Source organism: Tetrahymena thermophila (assembly GCF_000189635.1).
Source record: "Tetrahymena thermophila SB210 genomic scaffold scf_8254637, whole genome shotgun sequence".
Lineage (NCBI taxonomy): Eukaryota > Ciliophora > Oligohymenophorea > Hymenostomatida > Tetrahymenidae > Tetrahymena > Tetrahymena thermophila.
In genome coordinates this window covers 58525-84831 of record NW_002476406.1, presented here as the reverse complement: position 1 = coordinate 84831, position 26307 = coordinate 58525, and the positions used below count along the sequence as shown (strand labels likewise).

The window sequence follows — 26307 nt, the reverse complement described above, 5'->3', positions numbered from 1 at the left end:
TGATACTCTTTTTATCTTTTAAATTAATTCATAAGAAATAATATTTTATTTTTATTTACTGTAGGAATACTCTGAAATAATTAAATGAATGATTAAATAATATAAAGAAAGAGATGCAATATTAAATAAATGAATGAAGCTATTTATTAATGAATTCAATTGATAAATGGTATTTTTGATTTAACGAGATAGTAGGTATCATCAAATAGTGATAGAATAATTTCTACAGTTTCTATTAGAGTGGCCAGCATTAAGAATATTCTACCTCTCCTATTTTAAGCGCTTAACTTATAAAAAATAATTACTAATTATCTGTAAAACCATTTAATAAACTTTAGTAATAATATCAATAAGCCTACTTTCGCAAATCTAAAAATCCACTTTAAAATTTTATAAAACTACTCTCTTTTAATTTAATTAATTGAGTTTCTTAAACTAACAGATTTCTCTAAAGGCTAAAAAAGATTATCTATAGTTTATTATATTTTATTGCTTAGGTTAAAGTTTCTCATCAAAAATATAAGAAGGTCGTAGCTCTGTAATTATAAAATTCTTTTTTAGAATTTACCAAATTATCAAATGATATAAAAATCTAAAAAATTAACTTATTTAAACACTTAATTTTGATTATTTTAATTCTCATAGACAATAGTAAATACAATAAATCCTAATAAAGTATTTTTGATAAATTTTAATATTAGATAGCTATAAATTAATAAATAAATTATTTTTTATATAAGTAATATTATATAATTTATGTTAAAAAATATTTAATGTTAAATTATAAAATTTTTTTCTTTTAAAAAACCAACAAATAGTATTTTGAAAGTTAAGAGATAGACAATAATTTATATATATGTAATTAACTAAATTAGAGATTATATCATATCATACTCAAATGTGGTAGTTTCAATATTAATACATACAATATAAAAATAATTTATTTAGTTTGTTGAATACCTCTATTTTAAATTTTAGTTTTATGTTTTAGAATATTCCTGAATTAAATAAGATTTTTTTTTTTTGATGTTTTTATTTATTTATAATATAAAATGAAATAAGAAACTTTAAGGAAAAGTCAGTCTTTTTATCAATAATTTATAATTTAAAAAATAAAGATCAAAGGTATTTATTTAAGAAAATAGGATGATTAACTTAAAAAATTTTGGCAAAAGTGCTATCAAATAAATCTAAATTTAATATTAAAGTTATAAACAAATCTAATTATAAAAATATCATTAAAAAAATTTTTATTTGGTTTTTAAATAAACTTATTAGAATAATAGTTACAAAATGGCTGAAGTAGCTCTTAAAAAAATAGGTACACACAGTGGCGTTTTCCATTGTGATGAAGTTCTCGCTTGTGTTATGCTTTCTAAATATACTAGTGAATTTAAGGATGGCATTATTACCCGTACTCGTGAATAAGAAATTCTTGATTAGCAAAATATTATTGTTGATGTAAATTACTTACATAATAATAATAATATATTTTATCAAATCAACAGACAAAATAGATTTAATTGCTGACTTAAATTTAATTTTATTTCAAAAAAGGTTGGTGGTATTTATGATCCTAGCAAACATAGATATGATCACCATTAAAGATCTTTTGTGGACACTTTCAGCAGTCAACATAATATTCGTTTGAGCAGTGCAGGTTTAGTTTACAAACATTTTGGCCAAGAAATTATCAAGAATGTTGCATAATCTCTTATAGATGAAAATAAAGATAACTTAAATATTGAAATAACATTAAATCAAGAAACTCTTGATAGTTTATATTAAAGAATATATGATGGTTTCATTTAAGGAGTTGATGGTTCTGACAATGGAGTTGAACAATATCCTGTAGAAGTCAAGTCAGCTTACTCTAATCCAACTCAGCTTTAGTAGAGAATTGGTAGACTCAATCCTTTGTGGACTGAGAAGAATACTGATGAAAATGTGAGATTTAGAAGTGCCATGGAAATCGCTGACATGGAATTGAGATGGTAGGTTAAAATTCAACTCTTGTAAATAAATAGATATTTTTTAATTAAATATATAATTGTAACAAATTGTTAATAATAAAAATAGATCTGTTTTACCTGCTTATGATATAGTCAAGTAGAGTGTTTTGAATAGATTTAACGTTCATCCTTCTGGTGAAATTGTTATACTCGAAACAGTTGTTCCTTGGAAGTCCCATCTTGAAGACTTAGAAAAGTCATTAAATTTAGGAAAGCAAATAAAATTTGTTCTTTTCCCTGAATCTTCTGCAAAAAAAGCCTGGAGAGTTTCAACAGTCCCTGAAAATTGGGGTAATAAATTACATAAATTTTAGAGTTATTTATAAATATTATAAAAATAGGTACTTATGATTTAAGAATTGGTCTTAAAGAAGAGTGGAGAGGTATTAAAGATATGACAGAACTAAAAAATGTAACCAAAATCGATGATATTGTATTTGTCCATAATAGTGGCTTCATTGGCGGAGCAAAGTCTTATGAAAGTGTTTTAAGAATGGCACTTGAAAGCATTGAAGCACATAATGCCAAATTAAATAACAAATAATGAATAAAAAGCTGTTAATTTATTTACCTAATTTTTTTATTTCTTTTTGTATGTATTCTTTTATCAAGTTTAATTTGATATAAAAAATTCTCCCTCACCGGGATTTGAACCCGGGTCTCAAGGGTGAGAACCTTGTATCATAACCAACTAGACTATGAGGGATTAGTAACAAATATTAATTTTTCCATAAGATTTTTAAACAAAATAGTTTTGAAAAAAAAAAAAACATACTCAAATAAACAAACTAACTAACACATTTTGTTTTATTTTACATTAAATAGCTAAAAATTGATTTAATTTGCATTTATGCTTAAATTATATTTTTATTTTTTGAAATATTTTAAAATAAAGAAAATTAATACAAAAAAACATGATAATTATATACACTAGTTAATTTATATTTTCGGTATTTTCCCTAATAAAGTTATATGCAAACTCACTAATTATTAAATGATAATTATTAATTAAGTGACGCGAATTTATTAAACTAAAATGAGATCAATTTATTATTCTTTAAGCTGAATGTATAAAAACTATAAAGTAATTATTATTTGTTCAATATTTTTCTTATGAGTATCTACTATTTTAAATTCTGATCAATTGTCTGTAGGAATAGGCTTGACATGTTCACCCATTGCATGCTCAGGTCTTGCTTTAAATCTGTAATTTCCATTTTATTATAATTTACCCTAGTAATAAAAAATTTAGTTATTTTAATTTGAATATGAAGGTATAACTTCTTGTAATAGATGATAAAATTACTTGCATTAAATTATTTTCTAACATATCTCTAATTTCTTCTCCAAAGAATATGTGGTCTTAAATTTTTATAGGATCTGTTTCATTTTTATTTTCTAAAATTTTTTTGCGACATTCGATTCTGCAACTATGGAACATGTTATAGTCTCCAGGGAATGCTTTCATCATAGTGTGAAGCATTCTTCTGTAGAAGAGTAAGGTGAACTTGTTTGGTACTGACATTTTTTATATTTTGCTTTATACTATTTCTAAAAACTTATCTAATTTGAGATTTTTACTAACTCCCTTTTTAAAGACCTATCTATCAATAAGAAAAAAAATTAAATTTTTAACTAATATTTATTTGGTTTGAATCTTTGATGGATAGAAATATATCAAACTTTTTACTTTTATATTTTTCATTCATTAATTTAAATTAGCAGATAATCCTGACAGATATTCTAGAAAAAACAAAAAATCTTTCAAAAAAAATAGCACAAAGGTTTTTTTATTTAGCTTTTACCCATATTAAAAAATTATTTTCATTTGTTTTGCTTTTAACCATTTTAAAATATTATTTTAATTTCTTAAAATAAATAAATGAATAATTATAATTGCAAAATATCAACAAAATGTAACTAAAAAATAATATTTAAAAATTTATTTATTTATTTAAAGTGTTTTTCATTTATTTATGTTTTGCATTTCAACTGCTCCTTTGTTGTTATTATCACTAAGATTTAAAGCAAGACTATCAAAATCATCACCACTTTCTTTTTTATTTTATATTTCATCAAATCTATTCTTTTTAGGTTTTACAGTGCTATTGAAATCATCTTCATCATCATGGATAACTTGATGATCTTCTTCATCATGTTAATGGTCATCATGTACCTATTCTTATTTGTTCTCTAATAATTGCTGCTTTTATTCTTCAGCCTACTCAGCTGAATTATTATTTTCCAATTAAATTGCAACTTATTCCAATCTCTCTGTTTAATTTATTTTGTTTGCCATGTTGTATTTCATTTTAATAATCTCAACGTTGTAGAAATAATTTTTCCAAAACTTTTCATCTTTGATTCTTATTTGTTTTTGTTAACAAATTAAAATATAAGCATAAATTTATTTAATATGGAATTTTTTATTTTACTTTTTAGGGACTAACTTAGATCTCATAAATTCTAAATTGGGATCAACTGAAAGAATTTTAATAGCTTGGTATTTATAATCTTCTATATTAAATTCAAAAGGATACATGTAATTTTCATCATCAATCAGGAAATAATCTTCTTGCTTTAATTATAATTAATTAATTGATAAAATAACTAATGAATAAATGTCTAATATCTGTAATTATAATTTACTAAAGATAAATCTAATATTTCTTCTTTTATCGAATCAATCATGTTTCCATTTTAATTTGATTTAATTGCTTTTAAACCTTCCCAAGGAAGGAGTGCATTTTTTTCCTCTAAATTATAGAAAAAGTAAAATCATATTGAATACTTTTAATTGGTATCTATTTTACTAAAAGATTCGCTTTCTTAATTTTCAATTAACTGGTTCTGCTACTGAATAACTTCTTGTATATCTTTAGATAAATTGCTAATCAAGTTCTTAGATTTTTCAGCTACATTAGCACCTAATGATTTAACTTTATTAAAAAAATTCATGATATTCTACAAATGTATTTAAAGCTAATAAAAATTTAATAAATATTAATTTGATTTTCTTCTAAACAAGTTGATAAATTTCAAACAAATGCTGATTTATAATTAATTTAAAAAACCAGGTAAAATATTTAATTATCTAATTTATAAAAATTTAACTCAAGAGTAAATAAAATACTAACATGAAATTCAATCCAAATAAAAACACAATATGAAAATTGAATAAATTATTTTAATTTGATGTATTTATTTAGTTAGATTGGTTGGTTTGAAGTAATTAGATTTTCAAATTTTTATCATTATTTTTAATTATATTTTCTTCAGTTAAATTTTTTATAAGATTCAATGCTTGCTTGCTTACTATCTATCAACTATTATGGTGTGGTTAGTTAGTATAGAATGTTTGTTACTAATGATTTAGTTTTAAAATTTTATGTATATTTTTATATTAATTATTTTACTTATTTTCTAAAATTACTTTTATTTATTTTTTAACTATTTCATAAATAATATTTATTCATTTTTAATTAATTTTTTATATGTTATTTCATTATTCTAATTAGACTTCAAATAATTTGATTGAGCCATCGTCAAAGGATGCCAACAATCTATTGGATTTATGAAGAGCTAAGTCGTGAATCATACCATCAGTACCACTGGTTATTCTATTGATTTTACCTTTAACTCTATGGTCAAAGTAGTAAATATCTCCAAGACAATTAGCTACAGCGAAGAGATTTTTATCTTTAATTTAAATCATTTTAGTAATAGATGCCTTTTAATAAAAAGTGTTTTATTTAAAATAATTTAAAATTATTTTAATTTTATTTTACATTGACAGTAATCTTATCTTTAAGTGTGAGTCTGTTTAAGTCAAATATTCTGACAAAACCATCTAAAGAACCAGTAAGGAAAATATCAAGCTTTTAATCAAATAAAACTGCTTCAACACCATCATCATGGGCAGGAGTTCTTCCAAGAATCTTCATATTAGAATTAAAGTTAAATTACAAAAAAAACAAATAAATTAATTAGTTACCTTTCCATTACTATAGTTGCTAATACAAGCAGTCTTATCTGTTGAACCAGTAATTATAATTTATTAGGTTTAATGGAAAGCCATGCATGTAATCATTTCTTCGTGGAATCCATATCCTTAAAGTTTTTTATGGAGTTCACCAGATTTTGGTTTCCAGATACGTACAGTAGCATCTTCAGAACCAGTTATAACCATATTTCCATCAGGGGTGAATCCACCACATGTGACTGGTTACTCATGACCATTAAATGAAGCCATATACTAACCATTAGCTGCATTCCACATCCAAGCTGAGTTATCTGCGCTACCTGCTAAGATAACATTACCTTTGCTATGCCATTCAAGGAACTATTAATAAAAGTTATTTTATTTAAGTAATTAAGTATAAATATTAATGAAAGAATTTAAACTATTTCTTTAAATTTTTCTTTTATGAAAGATTTTTTTTAATTAATAATTTGGATAAAATTTTTGATGATTTTTTTTTTTTATGTTTGAATTTCTCATTACAAGAAAACTTAAACAATATTTTTTTTTATTTCATATTAAAATTTTTAATTTGTGCTACAAGTGAAAAAAATTTAATATTTTAATAAATTTACTCTAATTTCATCAGAAGGACCTTCTAAAGCTCTCTTAAATTCACCAGTTGTACCATCCCAAATTTTAACAACACCATCTAAACAACCAGTAGCAAAATATTTACCATCAAAACTGAACTTAGCGAAATCAACAGTTTCGTTTTGTTTAGGAGTTTCTATTTCAGGCTTATCATTATTGGTAATATTCCATACTCTTGCGACATCGTCACCACCTCCAGAGATAAAAACGTCAGGATTAATGGGGTGGAAGCTCAAACAACTAACGAAATCAGTGTGCTTCAAGAAAGTTTTTATGCTCATATCAACAGTTTTTTCTCTGGAAATATTTTAAGTATCATCACTTTCCTAATTATCTTCTTTTTTCTCTTCCTCTTCTTCCTCTTCTCCTTCATGCTTTTCTTCATATGTAATTTCATTACCTTCTTCATCATAACTTTTATCCATTTCATTTAACAAATCATCATCTACTTCGATAATATCATCTCCTGCTACACTGCTTGAGTTCTCCCAGTTAGATTCACGATCTTCCTCATCGTTATTTTATTCTTCATCTCCGTTTGTTTCTTTTTTTAAATTTTAAAAAGTTAAGCTAAATATTTTAACCTTAATTTTTTATTTGCTATTTGTGCCAATTTCAATCATTTTTCTTTAAATGCTAAATTTAAAATCGTTATTATTTACTCACTCCAAACTTCTTTTGGTATCTCTTTAAAAAATCGGCTACATCTTTAGGTTCAATTTTTTCATCAGCATCGAATTTCTTTTGAAAAATTAAAAAAATTAGTTAAACTCTACTTTGATTTTTATTAACTTACATCTTTAATAGCTTTTTTAACTATGGGATCTATATTGGTGTTCATTCCATACTTTTAAATTATATTTTTAAATGTAGTGTTGTTGCTATCTTCCATTTCTTCTAAGATCATGCCTCCGTAAATAAAATCTTCTTCAACAGGCTCAGTGATCTTTTTGTCTTTAGAGCTTTTTAAAAGAAAAGTATGAGATTTAATTTGAATATTTAGCATAAAAAGGTAAAAATAGCATTTGTAGAAACATTGAATGTATTTCATGTAAATGCTTAAAGTAGAATTAATTTAAAAAAGGATTTTACACTAAAGATTCCAAAATTTGATCAGAGCAAGCGATTAAGAGATCGTAGTATTTTAAGAACCTCTCTATTTTAATAAGGTTTTAAACCTATTATACAAAATAAAATTAAATTAGGATTGAATTTTTATTGCAATTTTGAAAGAGGAGTAAGATAAATTAATTACCTTCTTAAGTTCTTCCTCGTCATTTCTTGTCTCTTTGTTAATGTCATTCCATAGCTCTTTTTCAAGTTACTCTTGTTTTTTTAAGTATTCATTGCCTTTTTTGTCAAAATAGTTCTTAATTTCCTATTCAAAGCTACTATTTATATAAATATTAAATGAGCTAAGTTTGTTTTTAAATAATGAATATATTTATGTACGTGTGTACTTCTTGTTCGATATCCATTTCTATAATATTTATTTTTATTTAATAGTTGTCTTTTTTAAGCTTATTTATAATATTGTATATAATTTTTAATGAATTAAAGATTTGTCAAGTTTTTTGTTAATAATTTCTTCTGACAAATTTTAAGCACTTTAATTGATAGGTTCTACTCCTTACCTATTTTAATTTTGTATAATTTTTGTGATAATCTTGAAGCATAATTAATTTTATACTTATATCTTAATTTGATAGTATTTAATAGAAAGCTTCCAGAAGAATATGTAGCTAATTTGATCAATATTTAGAATAAAGAATTTATTATAGAACATTTATCATATTTGATCAAATCAAAAGAATTTTAATACAAATTATTATATTTATAATATTTATTTTTTAAATTAATTCCTCTATTCTAAATTATAGAATAAATTCTAGAAAATCACTATATTTTAAATGATGAGTTACTTATAAATAAATAAATATTTAAAATGCTACAAGTATTCTTTTAATTTTACAAACCATAATTTTTATAATTTTTGTATAAAAAAGACACTAAGTCTTAATTAAATAAATTCATCAAAGATTTACTTTAAAAAATCCTTAAAAATAATTTGCTTAATAATTGATTTAATTATTATGCAATTATGCATACACAAATAATATTTATTAAGATTTAACTTAATAATCAATTGAGATATAAGTTTATTTTTTTTACTAACAATAGAGAGAAGTTTACATGTTTTGTATTTTGCTTTTGGTTTATGTTATTAAAGTTTTATATTTAATATGTAGGATTTCTGGAAAAAAATTATTAAATAACAGGTAAAGTAAATAAATAAACAAACAATCAAAAAGAATATAAATCATACATAATTTATGGTAAATAGACAGGAAGAAATTCATTTAAATACTTTTACATAAAAATGGTCTATAGTTTAAAAACTTTGAAATCTTAAAGGATTTTAAAAGGTGTTTATTGATTGTCAATTAAATCACTGAGCTAAGTAATTACATTTTTTAATAAGATTGTTTAGAGACACGGTAGGGTTATAATATTGCTAAGAAATAAAAAGTCTAAATTATCAATTGGGGGCAAGATGATAACAGTGTTAATTTTATTAAATCTTTTGATAGTTTTTTCAAATAATTATTGGTACTCTTCAGACTCTAATTTTAAAGTTGCTCTTTTAGAAGAATGGCTAAATGTGAAGTCTTTACCTTTAATCACCGTGCAAGTAGGATGATCGCATAGGCTTTTTAGAGATTTGAAGTAGAGTTACTTTCCTAAAGGAGGTATATATTATACATAAAAGAACTTGATTTTATGCAACTCATTTTTGTGATATAAAGGAGAGAAGTCTATTTCTTTTTCTTCAGTAAAATTGCAAATAAATTTCGTGCAAGTGATATTTGGAAATTATACTAATATGTTTATAGCAAATTAAATAAAATTAACATCACCATACAAGCAGATTTTATTAGCATTCCTATACAATTTAAATACTTCTTATAATTCACTTTAAGATACTGAATTAGTTTCAGTGCTATGAATTTTAAGATACTTCGATGAAGGGATATATTGTAGAAAGGAATTACTTTTTTAATAAGTCACTTTAAAATTTTAATGCTTTTCTAAAAGTATTCTAATCAACAAATTGTGTCTTTCTATAAACAAAGATTTATCTAGCACCTCAAAGTGCTTTAGTTAATTAATTTATTCAGACATTTATCTGAATCCCTCTAATTTTTCTAATAAATTTTTTTCTTCTATTTAGCCATCAAATTATACAAATAACGTGTTTATCTTTTTAAATTTTTCTAATAAAGTCTTTGTCCCTTTGAAAAAGGAGGGGTTACCAAAGAGTCTAATGACTCTTGGCTTATCCAGCAGTTCAACATTTGAAGTGCATTATTTAAGTAATTCTTTATTCACATTATTTTTGTTTGTAAGATCAATAACTCTATTAATTGATTAAACCACCTTTAACCCATTTTTTTTTTCTATATCCTCTACTTTCTATTTCTGTGTTGATATAATTTATTGAATAAAAATTTCCTATTTTTTTTTGCAAATATTAAATTTGTATTGCATAATTTAGATATCTTCAATCTTTTCCAAAGGCTTCAATAATTCTACAGCATCTTCATAATCTAATAAATTAGAGTTATATTTCAAATGAGTTAAATCTATTATTAGCTACTTAATGTTAGGGAAAGATAACAAATATTATATAATATCTTTTAGTGAGAAAATGGATCCAGATTTTCTTAAGACTATTTTAGCTTTTTCTATTTCAAGAATGTCAACTTCTGTTTTTTTAAATGTTCCATTATACAAACTGAAATTTATGCTCAATTTCATGCATTTTTTAGTTTTATCATATTCAAACACATTAAATAATTTTAGACAATCACAAGGAATTGAAAATTATAAAATATATTAAACGAAATTTCTTAGAATCTAACTCAACGAATAATTTTAAGTTTCAAATTTAACTTTCTTAAACTTCAAATTACTAAACTATTTATAGACATAAGGATCTAACTAATTTGTTATCCCCTTTATTGTGAGAATATCACCACTTTGACTTTCAATAAAATCAAAAACATTTTGTATCTCTTAATTTAAATTTAATATACTCATTTTTAGTTATTTTGTTTCAATTGTTTTCTAAATATTATCAGAAAAATTAAAAATCTTGATGATTAATTTATCATACAATTTTTAATTGCGTCTAGTGATTTCATAGAATTATCATAAATTAAAAAAATCTTTTATTACATTTAAAAGTGTCATTTAAAAACAATCTTAAAAAATAACAACCATTAATTCATAAACTTAAAAATAAAAAAATAAATTTATTTAAATTTTACTAAAAATTTAATTTTTTAAATTAACAAATATGAAACAATAAATAAATAAATAAATAAATTGAAATTTTATTATATTTTTGGATTAGAGTATATTCAAAAATAAATATTTAATTTAATTAGTCTCATAAATAGTATAAATAGTGTAAATATCTAAAAGTATCAGACTTATTTAAAAGGTAGTATTTATTAAGTCAACTATAATAATATTGAAACAAAGAATAATATTTAGTTTCTAAGTACTTTTGTGCTAATAAATCCTACAGAAGAACACAGCAAGGCAATATATTAGCACATTTTAACTGAAATTAATTATTTTTTATTAGTTTTTTTTATCCAATAAATAAAAAGAATCTGCAACAAAGTAAATGCTGCTACTTTCTTTTTGTTAGCATACTTAATAAAAGTTTTGAAATCGAAACCACTATCCAATTAATCTATATTATAAAAATATTTGCTTACAAAAATTGTTTGTTTATACAATTAAAAATAATATATTTAAAAGTGTTATGTAGTATTATATATAATTTATATATGAATGAATAAGTATAAGTGATGGAAATTTTAATGTAGAAGCATTCATTTTTCACTATGAAAAGGTAATGCTCTTTGTATTGTATTTGTTGTCGTTTTCATTTTTTTTATTTCTGATTTTAGGAAGTTTTAGATTATCTTATACATTTTACTCTCCTTTCTTAAAAACAGCAAAAGTGCTTGCTGTAGACTACAAACTGGATTAAAATGATTAATTTGTTTTAGGTTTTTAAAGTCCAACAAAATTTAATTCTTATTTATATTAGGATTATTAAATTTAAAGTAATCCAGAAAAAGAAGTAGGCTGTAATGGTAGATTTCTAGCAGCAAATTCTAGTTTGTTAATACTTTATTAGGAAAACTCGCTTTTTCTAATTTTGTTTAGCACTCTTTGAGTATTCTAAAACTACAAATTATTGCTACTAGTAACTTTAATGGGTTTTTATTGAGAATTTTAAAAGATAATATTTTTATCATTATTCAAATTGACAGCTTTAATTACACCATAATTATATTTTTATGTGGTTTATTCCTTCTAATTGTTATTAAATTTCTAAATTTAATTTGATTTACCTAATTTATTTAAAATAATTTATAAATTTAAAACTTTTGAGAATAACTTTAAAATGCAAATTTTATTAAATAAAGTTTTAAATCACATTTAGTGTCAATTTAAATTTTAAAAATTGTTGAATTTAAGTATTTAAAATGTAATTTTACCTTATATTTGACCAAGTAAAATTTTAGAGTCAGGGACTGATTCAATTTAGAAGTGCTATTTGTAAAATAGCAGTTTTTAAATTAATTTAATATTCCATTCTTTCTGCTTTTATTCATTCAAATAGTGACATGTTTCTTCATCATATAGCTTTTCCATAGCACAAAATTCCTTCATTGTGGCATTGAATATTTAAGTTATCTCTTTTGCGTGAGAGGAAGTATAAAAAGAAGCATTTTTTTCCATCACTCTTTTTTTGAATTCTAAAGTGCAAAGGCATGCAATTATATAGTGACCAGTCTCATGATGAAGCAAATCCTTTGTTTTATAACGACACCATGAGTTAGGTTTTATTTTTGGCTAAGCTGTGATGCTTGTAACGATAAATTTCATTACCTTTTCTTGTTCACAAAATTTTTTTGTTGTATCATAAAAGTAATTTATAACCCAATAAATATAAGCAAGAAAGTATTCGTTTTTAGGATCAGGAGAGCCTTTAAAGTCGTTCCAGCATGGTCTTTCGCATTAAACTCCTCCTATGTTAATCGGTAAAATAGCATGAAAAGGAAATTCTACGTCTTTTAATTTATCTTCAGCATTTTCTGAAGTTAAAGAGTCTTATAACTTTTTAAATTCATTTAAATTTATTTCAATCTCCATTTATAATTATTATTTTAAAGTTTATCTTTTTGGGTTTCTCTCTTTTACTTACTTATTAACTTTTTAAATTTCTAGTTTAGTGAAATTTATTTTTAAATTATTTATATATAACTTAAAAATTAACTCTCAATCTACATAATACTTTTAAAACCCAATCTGTATCTAAATGTTTATTATATAAAAAAACATAATATATGTATTTTATATGTTTATACTTCTTTTGAATATTTTTAATTTTCTAATATAGACAGAAAGTATAGACTAATAAACCCAGTAACTTAATTCAAGATTTTCTTTTTTTATTCTTTATTTGCCAAGCATTCAATTTTTCTATGATATATAGAAAGATAAATTAATAATAGAAAGATGACTGCTTTAAGAAAATTGTTATTTCATCTTACTATTCAGAATTATATAGAAAAGAACTATAAAGAATTACCAATTTAAATATATAAGTAAATTAAGTTCTTATCTTTTATTTCTTCTATGGAGCAGCATCTACATAAATAGAGTGTAATTATTTAATAATTGATTAAGTAAAAGGATAAAATTATTTTCTAAAATTTAGATAAATTCTTTTCCATTTTATATTTTATATTTTCTCTTTTAAGTATAAAAATCAAAAGAGAATATTATAATTAAGTCTTCCTAATAAATATGAGAATCTATATCTTAAATCTCTTAATACTAATTTATCTAAAAATAGAAATAAGAAAACAATAATATGGATACATATTTCTATACAAAATTTTCGAAATTTCAGTTCATATCAAATAAATAAGTACCTAAAATTTAAAAAGAGATTAAAGATTTTAAAGGAACATTAATCAATTTTTTATTTAATTTACACAAAAAAGGATAAATTTTAGCTTTTTAAAATATTTGTATTAAAATCTAAATCAATTAAATATATTAAAATTTAGTCAATAATAAGACTTGCTCACAACAATATTCTTTAATGATATATTTAGATATACAATCAATAAATAGACATGCTTGATTATCTAACTATTATCTATAAATTTATAAAATTTTATTTATCTTGAATATATAAAAGTATATTGCATCATACTTAATACTAAATATCATTTTATTTATGTAATTTATTATTATCTTAAATATTTATTTCCTTCCACATTTTATTAATTTGATATATTAAAATTAACTTTATTTTGAATTAATTAGGATAAAATAAAAATTAGTATTCATTCATACTTATTAAAATAGATTTTTATAATAAATATTCATTTACTTATTTAATTTTAAAAATGGTAAAATAATTTGTAATTTTATTTTGTAATATCTATTATTTTTATTTAAATTATCATGAAAAATAAACTTGGTAAGTTTATTTGTTTACTTATTTATATTTACTTTATAATTTTAAATAAAGTTAAAATTATTATTGTTTTTATCTTTAAATAAATAAATCATAAATGTTTTATCAAAATTTTAATACATTTTTTATATTAAATTTTTTATTTGTTTATGTTATTGATATATGTGTTTTAATTTGTAGCATGTTTTTTATTTACATTTTTTCATTTCATAGAATCATAAAATGTATTCTTGCTTTATTATTTAATTCCTCCCTCAGCTAATAAGCAAATTATTTATATGCTCTAATTTACCAAAAAAATAAAACCTAAGTATAAACCAAATACATACTTAATATTAAAAAATAAATGATTTATGAGATTTTTGATTAATAATATGTAATAAATTATTGATTAAAATGCTAGTTAGTTAGAATGAATAAATTTTGGATTTCGAAATAAATTTTTAAAAGCATATTTTACTAATATTTAACAATAATTTAATTTAGGTAAAAACGTGGATTTTTTTCGATAGAAAAATAGAATGTTGAAATTTTCAAATCTAAATTTAAGTGAATATTCTTTTTGATTAGTTTTATTATTTATTAATTTTAAAGAAAAAAGAAATTTAAATTTTTAAGCAATTATAGATTTTTAAAAATTAAAAAGCAAGAAAATGTCTAAATCAATAGTCGACAGCATAGTTTTAAAGGTTTTCATAGGTTTATTAATTTTAGATGCAGTTACTGTAGTTTATTTAACTCCTAAAACTTAAACTTTGACTGCTCCAAATGAATAACCAAAAACAACAGCTAACGAATAAGGATAGGAAACTAAAACTCAAGCTGAAACTAACTTCGATGAATCAGGTACCGATGATGATAGTTTTAGAGGGTCAAAGAGTGATCAAGTAACTGGAACATTAGTTATATAGCATTGTAGCTCTCACTAAGCAGCTTTAGACAATATTAAAACTTATATTTAAGGTGCTTACCCTGATATTGTTTTTGAAAGTAGTATCTACCCTCTTCCTCCTGTTTAAGCAATTCTAAGCAAATTCCTTTAATACGTTCATTGGATTATGTTAGCTTTAAATTTATTTGGAGATAAAATATTTGGTTACTTACAAATGCCTTATCCCTCATGGTATCTTTTTATGAAAGAAAAGAAAATGATGGTTTTATTAGTAGTTTTAGGAGGATCTATGCTCTTAGGTAATATTGTCAACAAAACTGATGCCTTCGAAGTATATTTAAATGGTGATCTAATTTATAGCAAATTCCAAACAGGAAATATTATTACTACTGACTAGCTTGATACCATACTTACTCGTTGATTTTTAAATTAAATTTTAATAACATTTTATTTGGTTTAATAAAAAATTTATAATTGTCACCTTTTTCTATGTTCGTTCATTTAAATTGTAATTAATTTTAAATACAAAATGAGATTATTCAGATTAGCGAAAATAGATAAACAATAATAAAATTTATATTCATTTTTTAATTATTTATTGCTCCAAACCATTTGTAGAAATAATTTATTTATTTTTATGTTTCTTTATCTATCCATTTATCAAATTTTAATAAATAAAATATTTTTTTACTATTTAAAAAAATTATCTTAGATATTAAAAGAAAAGCATGAGTATTATTGTTTACAAGAAAAGTGTATTAATCAATTTATACATAATTTATCTTACCAATTATTATTCCTAATATCAAAGAATTTATTGATTATGAGAAGTGGTTATTTTAAATTTACCAAATTTTCAAATTTTATGTAATGTTTTTTCAATTAAAGATGTTTAAAAAAATAATATTAAAAACTGTAAAATTATTTGTTTTAAACCCTTAAGAAATAATTAATAAAATAAAATATCATTTCACTAAAGAATTTAACTCATTTTGATTAAAAATTATTGCAAAAATAAATTTAATTTACTAAGCATTTTATATTGATTTAGAAGAAGAATTGAATAATAATTAAAGAATCACCAAACAAATAAAGGAATGAGTTTGCAATTGATATATTTATTTTTTCTCCAATTCTTTTTATTTAAATCAAATTACAAATTATTTCAAAAAATGTATGTTTACAATCTTGAATATATATTTTTTAGTAGCCAAAACTTATTTGTGTTTTGAAAATCTTATTATTATATTTACTTGAGAAATATGGTAAATAAAATTAAGATAAACATTATTTAAAAAAAAGATCTTTAAAATGAATATGTTTCATTTTTTAAGTATTTTAGATCATTTTATAATTATTTTTTTTAGCAAAAAGCTAATTTTATACAATTCTTCAGTTATATAAACTAAAATAACTATCAGATCTATCATATCCTTCTGAATTTTTGTCTTATTTGAGAATGTACAATAAATAATAATATGAAAGTTATTATCAATAAAGATAATCGTTAGAAAAAACAAAGATTGTTAAGGTTAAAAGAAATAATTTAATCCTCTATTATCAATTAATTTAAATTTACAAATTTACATTTTATTATTACAAATATTATTTGGTAATAGGAGCTATTTCAAAAATGTCTATAATATATAAATTAAGTAAAGCTTCTTCTTGATTTTTTTGCATCAAAATATTATTATTATATTTTTTGATTCGTGAATTTTCTGCTTTCTTTTACTCAGTAAAATGATGTAATTCTATGTAATTTTTAGAATAGAAGGTGCTTTACTTACAGAAAAATAATAAAAAATTAGTTTATTTAAGTATTTAAATATTTTTTTTACTTAACCTGTACTCAATAATAAGAATAAAAAATTCGTTATTGAAGAAAAATTAATTGATTATATCTAAAGGAAAATGAGTATTTATTATAAATTTTATCAATAAGTATTTAATCTGAGTTTTCATTTTGTATAAAAATATTTAATATAATAATTAGCAAATAATTATATATTTTGATTTAGTAAAAATCCATATTTTAGAATTATTTTTGCATATAAAAAAATAAATTGAATTTTAATCATTTTGTTGATTTGATTGTTTTAAAAATGTATGATCTTATTAATTTCAAATAACTTATTTATAGAATATCCTTTTATTTGTTAATAAATAAAATATCTTAAAAATCAAGATACAGCCTAAATTATTAAGTAAATAAATCAATAAATAAAAATTAATAAAATAAATAATTAAAATGTTAACTGGTTCGACTTAGTCTAATCAAAATTTTCTATTTAACAATTATTTAATAAAAGAATTATTAAAAAGTTAAGATGTTTACAGATTTTAAAAATTTGAATAAAAGTTGTCTATCATTATGAATTACTGGTAAATAAAAAGTTTCTAATACTGATTAACTTCTGTTCTTTCTTTAATATTTCTAACGCATTTGTTATTTCAAAGAGATATTCATTAAAAAAATTAAATCTTAAAAAATGTAAACTTAGCTAAGAAAATCTAATTTCTAAATTGCTGAAATCAATAAAAATATTAATTAAATTTTGGTATTTGCTTAATTTAGGTTTTAAATCTTGTTAAGGGATTAATTTATTATCTAAAAATGCTTAGGAATTGTAATATTAGTTATGATTGCAATTTTCATGGAGAATTACACAGTTTCTAGATCGAATATAATAAATTATACAAAAGATGATATTTTTTTTTTAAAAGACATAATTTCTTCTAATAAAATTTATCAGATTTATCCTAATAATTTGTAATTGAATAACCTTTTCATGTGGTCCGCAATTTCCAATTTATATTTTATTTATATTACTTTGTTGGTTAGGTTTATCTATTAATATTGATTCTTACATTCATCAATCATTTAATAAATAAATAAATAAATTAAGAAAAACAAAAAGTTATCAAAATATAAATTAGCAAATAGCATAAATAATTATCAAAACAATGAATTAAAATAATAACTCGTAGAATAAACGAAGCGTTTTTACTAACCAGAATAGGGAGAGGATTTTAAGGTAGGGAGAGAACTAAGTAAGCTTGAAATAATACTGCTAACAATTTTATTTAAATGATTTTTATAAGATTGTTGGGCCTGCTACTAGGTCTTTTGCATTTAGCGTTCTTCTGTTGCTTATATATAATTTTTAGATTGTAAGTTTATTGTTCTCAGACGACACAGTCCATGATATTTAAGAAAAAGACTAGTTAATGTATGGAATTTAATAAATATTTACTTAATTCAAAGGCTGGAATATTTTAAAAACCATATTCAACTCTTAAAAGCCTTGGGAATACATCATAATTTTTTAAGCTATCCTCAATTTTTCGATCTTTATGATAACATTTATTAGTTTATTATGGAATAATTACTAGAGAAAAATTACCAATAATAGTTAAGAATAACAATTAATTCATCAAAGTAAATCTGAATTCTTCATCCAAACAATCGAGACTTATGCTTCTTTTGTGATTTCTACTTATATCTTTATCTTTCATATGCCTTTCTAACACAGTAACTTCAAAGTTATTTTTGATAAAGGAGCATACAGCTAATTCTATGTATCTTTAGCAATAATAAATATTCCTTGCACAGTTGTGATAGGTATGATTGCCTCATATCATGACTTTTCTTACAGCTATAACTCAAAGGACTATTTAGCAAAAGAAGAAAGCTTAATAGAATTAGCTAATTTTGCTTTAGAAGTTATTATTTGTCTTCTTACTTAAGCAGGAGTTTCTTGGGATATTTATGTTCTATTTATAGTTATACACTTGAAATTAGTCTATTACATCATTTATTTACCTTATTACAATCCATATATTTCAAAAATCCATTTTTCGCTTATACTATTAAACTCATTGCTTTGGTTTTTGAATGTAATCTTTTAAATTAAATCAGTTAAGGAAACTTTTAATTTAGGTATAATTTTTATTTGTTGTTTCCCCTTGTCCTATAAAATCGCGTAATATTTTTATGATTAAAAAGTAAAATAAGCTTTAACTAATTTAAACACATAAGACGTAAATTAAAAAAACATTGAGTTATATTGCAGAAATCTAGCTTCTTTAGTTGATTTAGATCAATATTAGTATATGAAAGATGCTCAAGGAATGAATTTTGAAACAATTTATGTTTTTCATATTCAAAATTGCGAACAAAAATAATGCTTCTGCAATGATTACAAACATTCCATAGACAAATAAAGCTTTTCAAGCTCTATTTAATTTAGTGATCAAAAAAAAAGATACGAATTTATCTGCTTTGTAATTATATAAACATATACTAGTTTCTTTAAAAAGCATTCAAGAAATATGAAATAGTTACAGAAATTACAATATAGTTACTTGCATTTTATCATTGAAGTTATGCATATACCTACAAAATCATTTGTTGAAATAATAACAATAAGAAATTTACTTAGAATAAATAATGCTTCCCTTAAATAATAATATATTATTGAGTCTCTAATGAGATTAGCTAGTATTGAATTTTCGGCTTTTTGGGAAAAATCTGAAATACAAAATTAGCGTTTGGATATGATGTCTGTTATTGAATTTTCTGATTTAAATACACTCATAGCGAAAAATTTAAAGCTTTTACTTTACGCAAAGAAAGATTTACTTTAATTTCTCAACTCTGATTTTGTAGAACTAAATGATCTTCTAATCAAAGGGTAATAATACGTTTAATAGAGAGATTTACTAGAAAAATAAATTTCTGAAATATTTGATATCAATCCACAATCTAGACAATCTTATTTTTATGCTGAAATATATTGTGAAAGTTTTGATGTTAGACAAAGAAAGGTTCGTCACTTTGTAAAAAATTCAAAATTAAAATTGCTTAAGTAACTTAAAAAAGAGGATTTAGGAATTAATATATTTAGACAAAAATCATGTATGGTCTATATTACATTATTGAATCCGATTGGGTACATTAAAAGAGTTTCTAATACATTCGAATAGCTATTTGGTGTAAAGTAAAATTTTTAACATTACACTTTATATTAGTTTTTTAATTAAGTTTTTCATATTTACTGAACTCAAAAATGATACTGTTAATCAATGTTGCTTATTAAATCTAATAATTCTTTATTAGATTACAATTTTTAATAAACAAATAAATAAGCATAAACCATTTATTTTTTATTTTCTAGCATATAATAAGAGGGTTTATATTATTTTTCATTTTTAAGCAACAAAAATAATTTAGTCTCTAAAGTAATCTAAAAGCTAATTTTAATAAAAATGCTAAATGATATTTACACAAATTATTTTAGCTTACTTACATTACTCTTTGTTAAGTAATATGCATATAAAATCTGTTAATATAAAGGAATTTAATTAGAAATTTAAATACAGCTGAAAAAACCAAAGCTAGAACAGAATATTTTAATTGTTATTTTATTTTATAGGGGTGATGATGCTGTTGGAAAAAGCTGCAATTTTATGATGCCAGATGTTATAGCAGGAATCCATGATGATTTTTTGAAATATTTTGTAGAAAGAGGCAATCTTCACAATTTAAAAAAGGGAATCATATTTGGATTTGGTAAAAGACTGAATGGATTCATGTTTGCACTTCACGCCAGAACTAAGCTTGTTATCGATAAGCAAAATGATTTTGGAGTTGCAGGCTATTTTGAAGAAGTTAACCCTGATTATGATTATTTTTTATGTGATCCAGATGGAGGTATATTAGATGTCACTGAAAGGATTTTTGCTTATTGCTTCTACGATCTTTGGAAATTAGATAAGAGTAATTATATTTTATAATTAAAAAGATTACAGTTTAAATAATTCACATTTAATGTGTTACTTATTTTTTTTAATTTGATAATTGTATCGAGATAAATGCTGTTAGTTAGAAATGTTAATTAAAACAAAATAAATTAATAATTTAGACTGATTATTATTTATACTTCGATCTTATTTTATTTTTGATCAGTTTTAAGCTCAAAAATACAAAAAATTATATTTTTGTTATTTTCTTTTTAATTCTTATCAAAATTTTAATTAACAATAGAAAAAATAGAAAATTTAGATGTATGCAAGTTGATCCCTCTTCTGTCTTACTAAATCCACTAAGAGCACAAGCATATTCAAGCAACACATTATTAGACTTTGATGTGCATTCCTATTACCAATGAAATGATGACTCATTTTAGAAAAATAAAAAAAATAGAGCCTACAAATGATGTTGGGAATCTGCTTAGCAAATTCAAAAACTTCAATCAATTTATTTTTTTAGAAGTGAATTTGCGCTACGAATAAATAGATACAGCAATAGGAGCTTCTGTGAAATTTGTAGAAATTACTCATTTTAGAAGAATAAGAAAAGAACCAGAAATAATTGAAAGCCTGAACTCTTTAAAATAAGAACTTTCAAAGTTGTTGGACATTTGTTTTGCAGTTAAATACAAATCATCAAATTAGAATAAAAAAACAATTGTTGAAGTAGAATAAGAAGTTGTTAAACAGTCTAAGAATATAAATAACAAGTAAGAATCACCTATTAGTTAAGAAATAGAAACAGATTTGATAAAGTAGGTTTAATGTTTTAAAAAGTCTAGTTTTAATTTTAATGTTAGCAATAATTTAGAATGCAATCAATCTCCAAATAAATTAGAAATAAGTGACTTCATTAAAATTTCAAATCAAAATTTGATGAAGTCTCCTAGAGTTGAGGAAAATCAACAATTTTACAAGATAGAAAATACAGATGGTTTATAAATTACTTAATGTATTCAGTCTCCAAAATATGAATAAATAACAGAAAGATCCTAAATTAGAGATATTACTTCTACAAACAGGGATTAGCAATACGGATTCGTTTATGATGAAGATAATTTTCAAAGTGATAAAAATTTATTTAGTGTCAACAGAGATGAAAATTGTATTTTGAGGGCATTAAAAGAAACTGAAAGAAATTATCAATAAAATTAAGAAAATTTACTAATATTAAATAGAAAGCCAAATGATGCTGAAATAAATCAAAAAGTTTATTCAAATGATGATTCAAAAATTTTTTCAAATAACTTTTAGAGTTTTGATGTGAATTTCAATTAAACTAAAGATATAATTTAACTTTAAAATGAAGGAAAATAAGTTTATGGTGAAATTTATTAGTACTTAAACCATAATAATGAGTAATTAAACTTATAAACTAAAGAAAATAAGCAATAATAAAAGCTTAATGAAGAGAACAATTAATAAAATCTAAATTAATGTGACAGCAATTAATAAAATTCATAACTTTAAAAATAAAATTCAGATTAAACACAACCATAAGATTAGATTTATTCACAAAGTTCAGGACTCCATCAGACAAATACAACTTAAAAAAATTAAAAATAAACAAATTCAACTATGCTAACTTCTTAAATTCAACCTTTCACGAGCTCTCTTGATAATAAATAAGTTATTTAAACAGGTTTTGTTGTTGTGGAAAAAAATAAATCTCACTTAAATATTTAATAAATTAAATAATCTGAATAGCAAGTTTACTTAAGAGAAAAAGTGATTTAGAACGATGAAGATTCAAGCATAAGTTAATCCTCTTAAAGAAAACAAAACATTTATAGACTGATTAGTAGTAAAAGATAAAAAGATTACTTAAATGGCTAAGGAGATTAAAATAATTTGTTTGAAGATATTTTTAATAATTCTGAAAAAGAAAAAGAAGCTAAGAAATTTAATGGATCAAGCTCAATAAGAAGCACTAGTAGTGAATTACACTCTAAAAAATTAGCAATTATTGAAGAGATTATGCATAAAAAGCCTCCTAAATTTGCTGATATTTTCATAAAGATAGGAAAAATTAGTGGATTAATCCTACTGACAATGTGCATAATATAATTTTTTTTAGCAAACAATAAAATCAAAACTTTAGAATAAAATAATGACAATGAATAAAGCATTGCAGCTTTTACAAATAACTTTTTGAAGATTGTAAGTAATGTTGAGCTGATAAGAAACATAAAAGGTTTTAATTTAAATGAACTTAGTCTGTAAACTTTCAACGTTTCCTAAATTTAGAGCTAAAGCATGTTTTATCTGTAATAATTTAAAAAATCAATGAATAAATACTACAATTAGGATGAAGAAATAAGTGGAATTGAATTTTTCAACACCAAATAAATTTAGACAACCTTTATAGGAGAGTTTAGTGAATTTACAAGCTAGGACAGCAGTTAACCTATTATTTAAAGTTTGAATTTCTTTATTTATTATGCCTTTAATTATATCCTAAATTTAGAAGACAACTCAAAAATTTAGGGCCCAATCTATACAAATTTTGTTACTTGGATAAATAGCTTAATAGAATTTTAATCATTATCTTAAAGTGAAATGACTGACTCACTAAATACCTTGACAAATAGCTTAGAAGTTTTGTTTACTATCACATGCCTAATATCTTTTTTTTCTATTGTAATAATTCTTCCTGTAAATATTTCAGTAGAATCAAAAAAAGAAGATCTTCTGAAACTAATGTGCACTTTTCCTCCTGAAAAAATGATTCAATATATAAATCTAACTGAAGATTCTATTGTTAAGGCTAATTAAAATTATCTAATTAGAATGCTAGATAATAAACTAAACAACGGCAGATACAATAAAATAGTAAAGTATGCATAAAACACCAAAAAAAATGGAGATTCTCCTCAAATAAATTCTTAAAATTTAAATGTAAACTTTAAATCTAAAAAAAAAACAATCAGTTAAACTTCAAGTCTTAAAAAAACGAATTTTTCGTCTATAATTTTGGCTACTTTCATATTTTGTTTACTGATAATATAACCTGCAATTATGTTTATTGTAACAAAAAATTACATAAACTAAATTTAAGATAATTATTTAATACTAAATACTTTGAACAAAGATAGTCTCTTAATGAATTAATTACTCTCTTCATTATTTATTCAAACAAATTATATCAGAGTTAAACAAAATGCTTAAACTTCTTAAATTTACCCATCAACAACTCTTCCTAATTTGTAAAACTATACAAATAATTTAATTTTATCAGCATAAGAGTAAAACAACTAGATGTATACACTTTAATAAAAAATTTAAAATTGTTAATCAATTAGTTAGGTAGACAGAACAAATTTCATTTAGTTACTAAATAGCAATTTATGTATTATTTTGCCAACATATATAGCTAATTAAAACATGAATTTGCCAGACTAAAACTATATTCCTTGCAATACTGAAATCTATAAGCCTATTTTATAGCAAGGAGTAATAATCACATAAACTAAATTGCAAAGTTTATTCAAAAGCCTTATATCGAGCTTTTCTTTGCAAGACTATTCTCAGTATACTTAATCAATATATTAATTTGATAGTTTAAACAACTTTAATTAAATGACTAAAGCTCAAGAAGACATAGATTTATCAATAATTTCTATAACAACGGTCATTTATGAATAAGTATCCAATGACATTTCTTACCTTTAAATACTAGGAATCTGTTTATTCTGCTTTTAACTCATTATAGTTATTATTTTATATTACTTTTTATGGCAGAGAATTCTAGCTAAAATTAAGCTTAGCTTTTTTTCTATAAAATATATTTTGACATTATTTACAATTGACTAGCTTCTAGAAAATTCCTATCTATCTAACTATTTCTAAAAAACTAGAAAAGCGACAATAAATAAATGAATTTGAAGTTTTCCAATCTAAGTTAATTACTTAATTATATCATTTTATATATCAATAATAATATTAAAAAATTTTTAAAATGTCCTTCTACATTAGTCATTAAAATTGTTGCTATTAAAAATGAATATTAAAATTTGCTAAAATAATTTAAACTTTATTTTCAGTTCATATTTTATTCAATTTTTAGAAAATCGATTTAAGAAAAAAAATACAAAAGTTTAAATGTGAAATTAAATAATATTTCTCAAATAAATTATCATTTTTAATTTTTAAATTTTTTCTTTGTATATTATATTTTTCTGATTAAGCAAAAAACAATAAAAATACCTTTAATTTATTAAAAATATTTTCTTTTTCTTGATAAAAATAAAAATAATCCTAAATTTTTTTTATTTTAAATATAATAATTACTTTTATGTTTAAATATAAATAAGATTAATTTACCAATGCTATTAAAGCAAAATTAAATAACGATATTATAGATTTTAAATTAATTTAATCTTTATTTTGATATATTTATGATAGAAATAATTAAATATCAAACACATTTTTATTTTAAAAATTAAAATTTTAGGCAATCTCTTAAATTTTTTCATTAAATTAAAATATTATGAAATTAAATTTTAAATTTACTTAAAGAATTTGCTTTAAAAAATAAAATTAATTAATTAAATTTATACTTAAATATTTAATGGAACAAATTACTAAATATTATTAATTAGAGAATATGATTGAAATTAATTTAATTAATAATATTCAGTATTTTCTTATATTCACATCTTAGTAATATCAAACATTTTATTAATATTTTAATTTTTTAGTTCTATTATGTATGGAAATATATTTAATAAAATTACTCATAAAAACATTAGTTTGAGTTTTTTAATAAATATCAAGATGATCAATTGCCTAATTTTATTTATTTGTAATTAATATATAAATTACTTTTTTTTCTTAGTAATATCTAATTATTTTATAAATTTCATTTTAGTTCTATAAAGTATGGATAAATATTTTTAATAAAATTACTCATAAAATGCACTAATTTGAATTTTCAAATAGCAATAGGATTCGTCTAATTTTATTTATTTGTAATTAATATATACCATAAATCCTCATTAATTAAGGACACATTATATAAAGGTCCAATTTTTGAAAATTTTTGTTAAGGCAGCAAAGTGAAAAAAAATAGATTTTTTTGACCTTAATTAATGAGGATTTACACTATATTAATTAAGGTTTTGATATTTTCTTGAGATTCTTAGTAATATTTAATTATTTTTTTCATTTTTAATTTTATAGTTCTATAGGTATGGGTATATATTTAATAAAATTACTCATAAAAAGCAATAGTTTGAATATTTTATATAAATATCAATAGAATTCAATTGCCTAATTTTATTAATAATTTTGATATTTTCTAGTATTCTTAGTAATATCTAATTATTTTATAAATTTTATTATAGTTCTATAAGATACAAATATATATTTGATAAAATCTGATAAAAAAAATCTT

At 21.9% G+C, this 26307-nt stretch overlaps 9 protein-coding genes across 9 annotated transcripts; 3 read left to right on the top strand and 6 right to left on the bottom strand. All coding sequences in view use genetic code 6, as the record gives it.

The window, feature by feature from the left end:
* Positions 1 to 1293: 1293 nt before the first annotated feature.
* On the top strand, positions 1294 to 2559 carry TTHERM_00826940 (melanocyte proliferating protein, putative; the record flags this gene model as incomplete). The annotated part of the gene is made up of 4 exons (XM_001031340.1): positions 1294 to 1461; positions 1558 to 2015; positions 2080 to 2303; positions 2354 to 2559. The coding sequence occupies 4 exons, from the start codon at positions 1294 to 1296 to the stop codon at positions 2557 to 2559; spliced, it is 1056 nt and encodes a 351-aa protein (XP_001031340.1).
* A 593-nt stretch (positions 2560 to 3152) lies between these two features.
* On the bottom strand, positions 3153 to 3537 carry TTHERM_00826920 (hypothetical protein; the record flags this gene model as incomplete). Its single annotated transcript, XM_001031339.1, has 2 exons — positions 3153 to 3245; positions 3319 to 3537. 2 exons carry the CDS (start codon positions 3535 to 3537, stop codon positions 3153 to 3155), a joined length of 312 nt encoding a protein of 103 aa, XP_001031339.1.
* Positions 3538 to 3978: 441 nt separating this feature from the next.
* Positions 3979 to 4970, bottom strand: TTHERM_00826910 (BSD domain protein; the record flags this gene model as incomplete). Its single annotated transcript, XM_001031338.3, has 4 exons — positions 3979 to 4378; positions 4448 to 4590; positions 4662 to 4768; positions 4826 to 4970. The coding sequence occupies 4 exons, from the start codon at positions 4968 to 4970 to the stop codon at positions 3979 to 3981; spliced, it is 795 nt and encodes a 264-aa protein (XP_001031338.2).
* A 544-nt stretch (positions 4971 to 5514) lies between these two features.
* TTHERM_00826900 (WD domain, G-beta repeat protein) lies at positions 5515 to 8105 on the bottom strand (the record flags this gene model as incomplete). The annotated part of the gene is made up of 9 exons (XM_001031337.2): positions 5515 to 5742; positions 5801 to 5950; positions 6007 to 6354; positions 6609 to 7171; positions 7290 to 7368; positions 7424 to 7589; positions 7720 to 7805; positions 7883 to 8018; positions 8080 to 8105. 9 exons carry the CDS (start codon positions 8103 to 8105, stop codon positions 5515 to 5517), a joined length of 1782 nt encoding a protein of 593 aa, XP_001031337.2.
* A 1203-nt stretch (positions 8106 to 9308) lies between these two features.
* TTHERM_00826890 (hypothetical protein) lies at positions 9309 to 10446 on the bottom strand (the record flags this gene model as incomplete). Its single annotated transcript, XM_001031336.2, has 2 exons — positions 9309 to 9506; positions 9589 to 10446. 2 exons carry the CDS (start codon positions 10444 to 10446, stop codon positions 9309 to 9311), a joined length of 1056 nt encoding a protein of 351 aa, XP_001031336.2.
* A 393-nt stretch (positions 10447 to 10839) lies between these two features.
* TTHERM_000826889 (transmembrane protein, putative) lies at positions 10840 to 11538 on the bottom strand (the record flags this gene model as incomplete). The annotated part of the gene is made up of 1 exon (XM_012797791.1): positions 10840 to 11538. One exon carries the CDS (start codon positions 11536 to 11538, stop codon positions 10840 to 10842), a length of 699 nt encoding a protein of 232 aa, XP_012653245.1.
* A 3-nt stretch (positions 11539 to 11541) lies between these two features.
* Positions 11542 to 12867, bottom strand: TTHERM_00826880 (secreted protein; the record flags this gene model as incomplete). The annotated part of the gene is made up of 2 exons (XM_001031335.1): positions 11542 to 12062; positions 12210 to 12867. The coding sequence occupies 2 exons, from the start codon at positions 12865 to 12867 to the stop codon at positions 11542 to 11544; spliced, it is 1179 nt and encodes a 392-aa protein (XP_001031335.1).
* A 1992-nt stretch (positions 12868 to 14859) lies between these two features.
* TTHERM_00826870 (SelT/selW/selH selenoprotein domain protein) lies at positions 14860 to 15519 on the top strand (the record flags this gene model as incomplete). Its single annotated transcript, XM_001031334.3, has 1 exon — positions 14860 to 15519. One exon carries the CDS (start codon positions 14860 to 14862, stop codon positions 15517 to 15519), a length of 660 nt encoding a protein of 219 aa, XP_001031334.1.
* A 4070-nt stretch (positions 15520 to 19589) lies between these two features.
* On the top strand, positions 19590 to 24791 carry TTHERM_00826860 (transmembrane protein, putative; the record flags this gene model as incomplete). The annotated part of the gene is made up of 3 exons (XM_001031333.2): positions 19590 to 20101; positions 20537 to 20880; positions 21148 to 24791. 3 exons carry the CDS (start codon positions 19590 to 19592, stop codon positions 24789 to 24791), a joined length of 4500 nt encoding a protein of 1499 aa, XP_001031333.2.
* Between the last annotated feature and the right edge of the window lie 1516 nt (positions 24792 to 26307).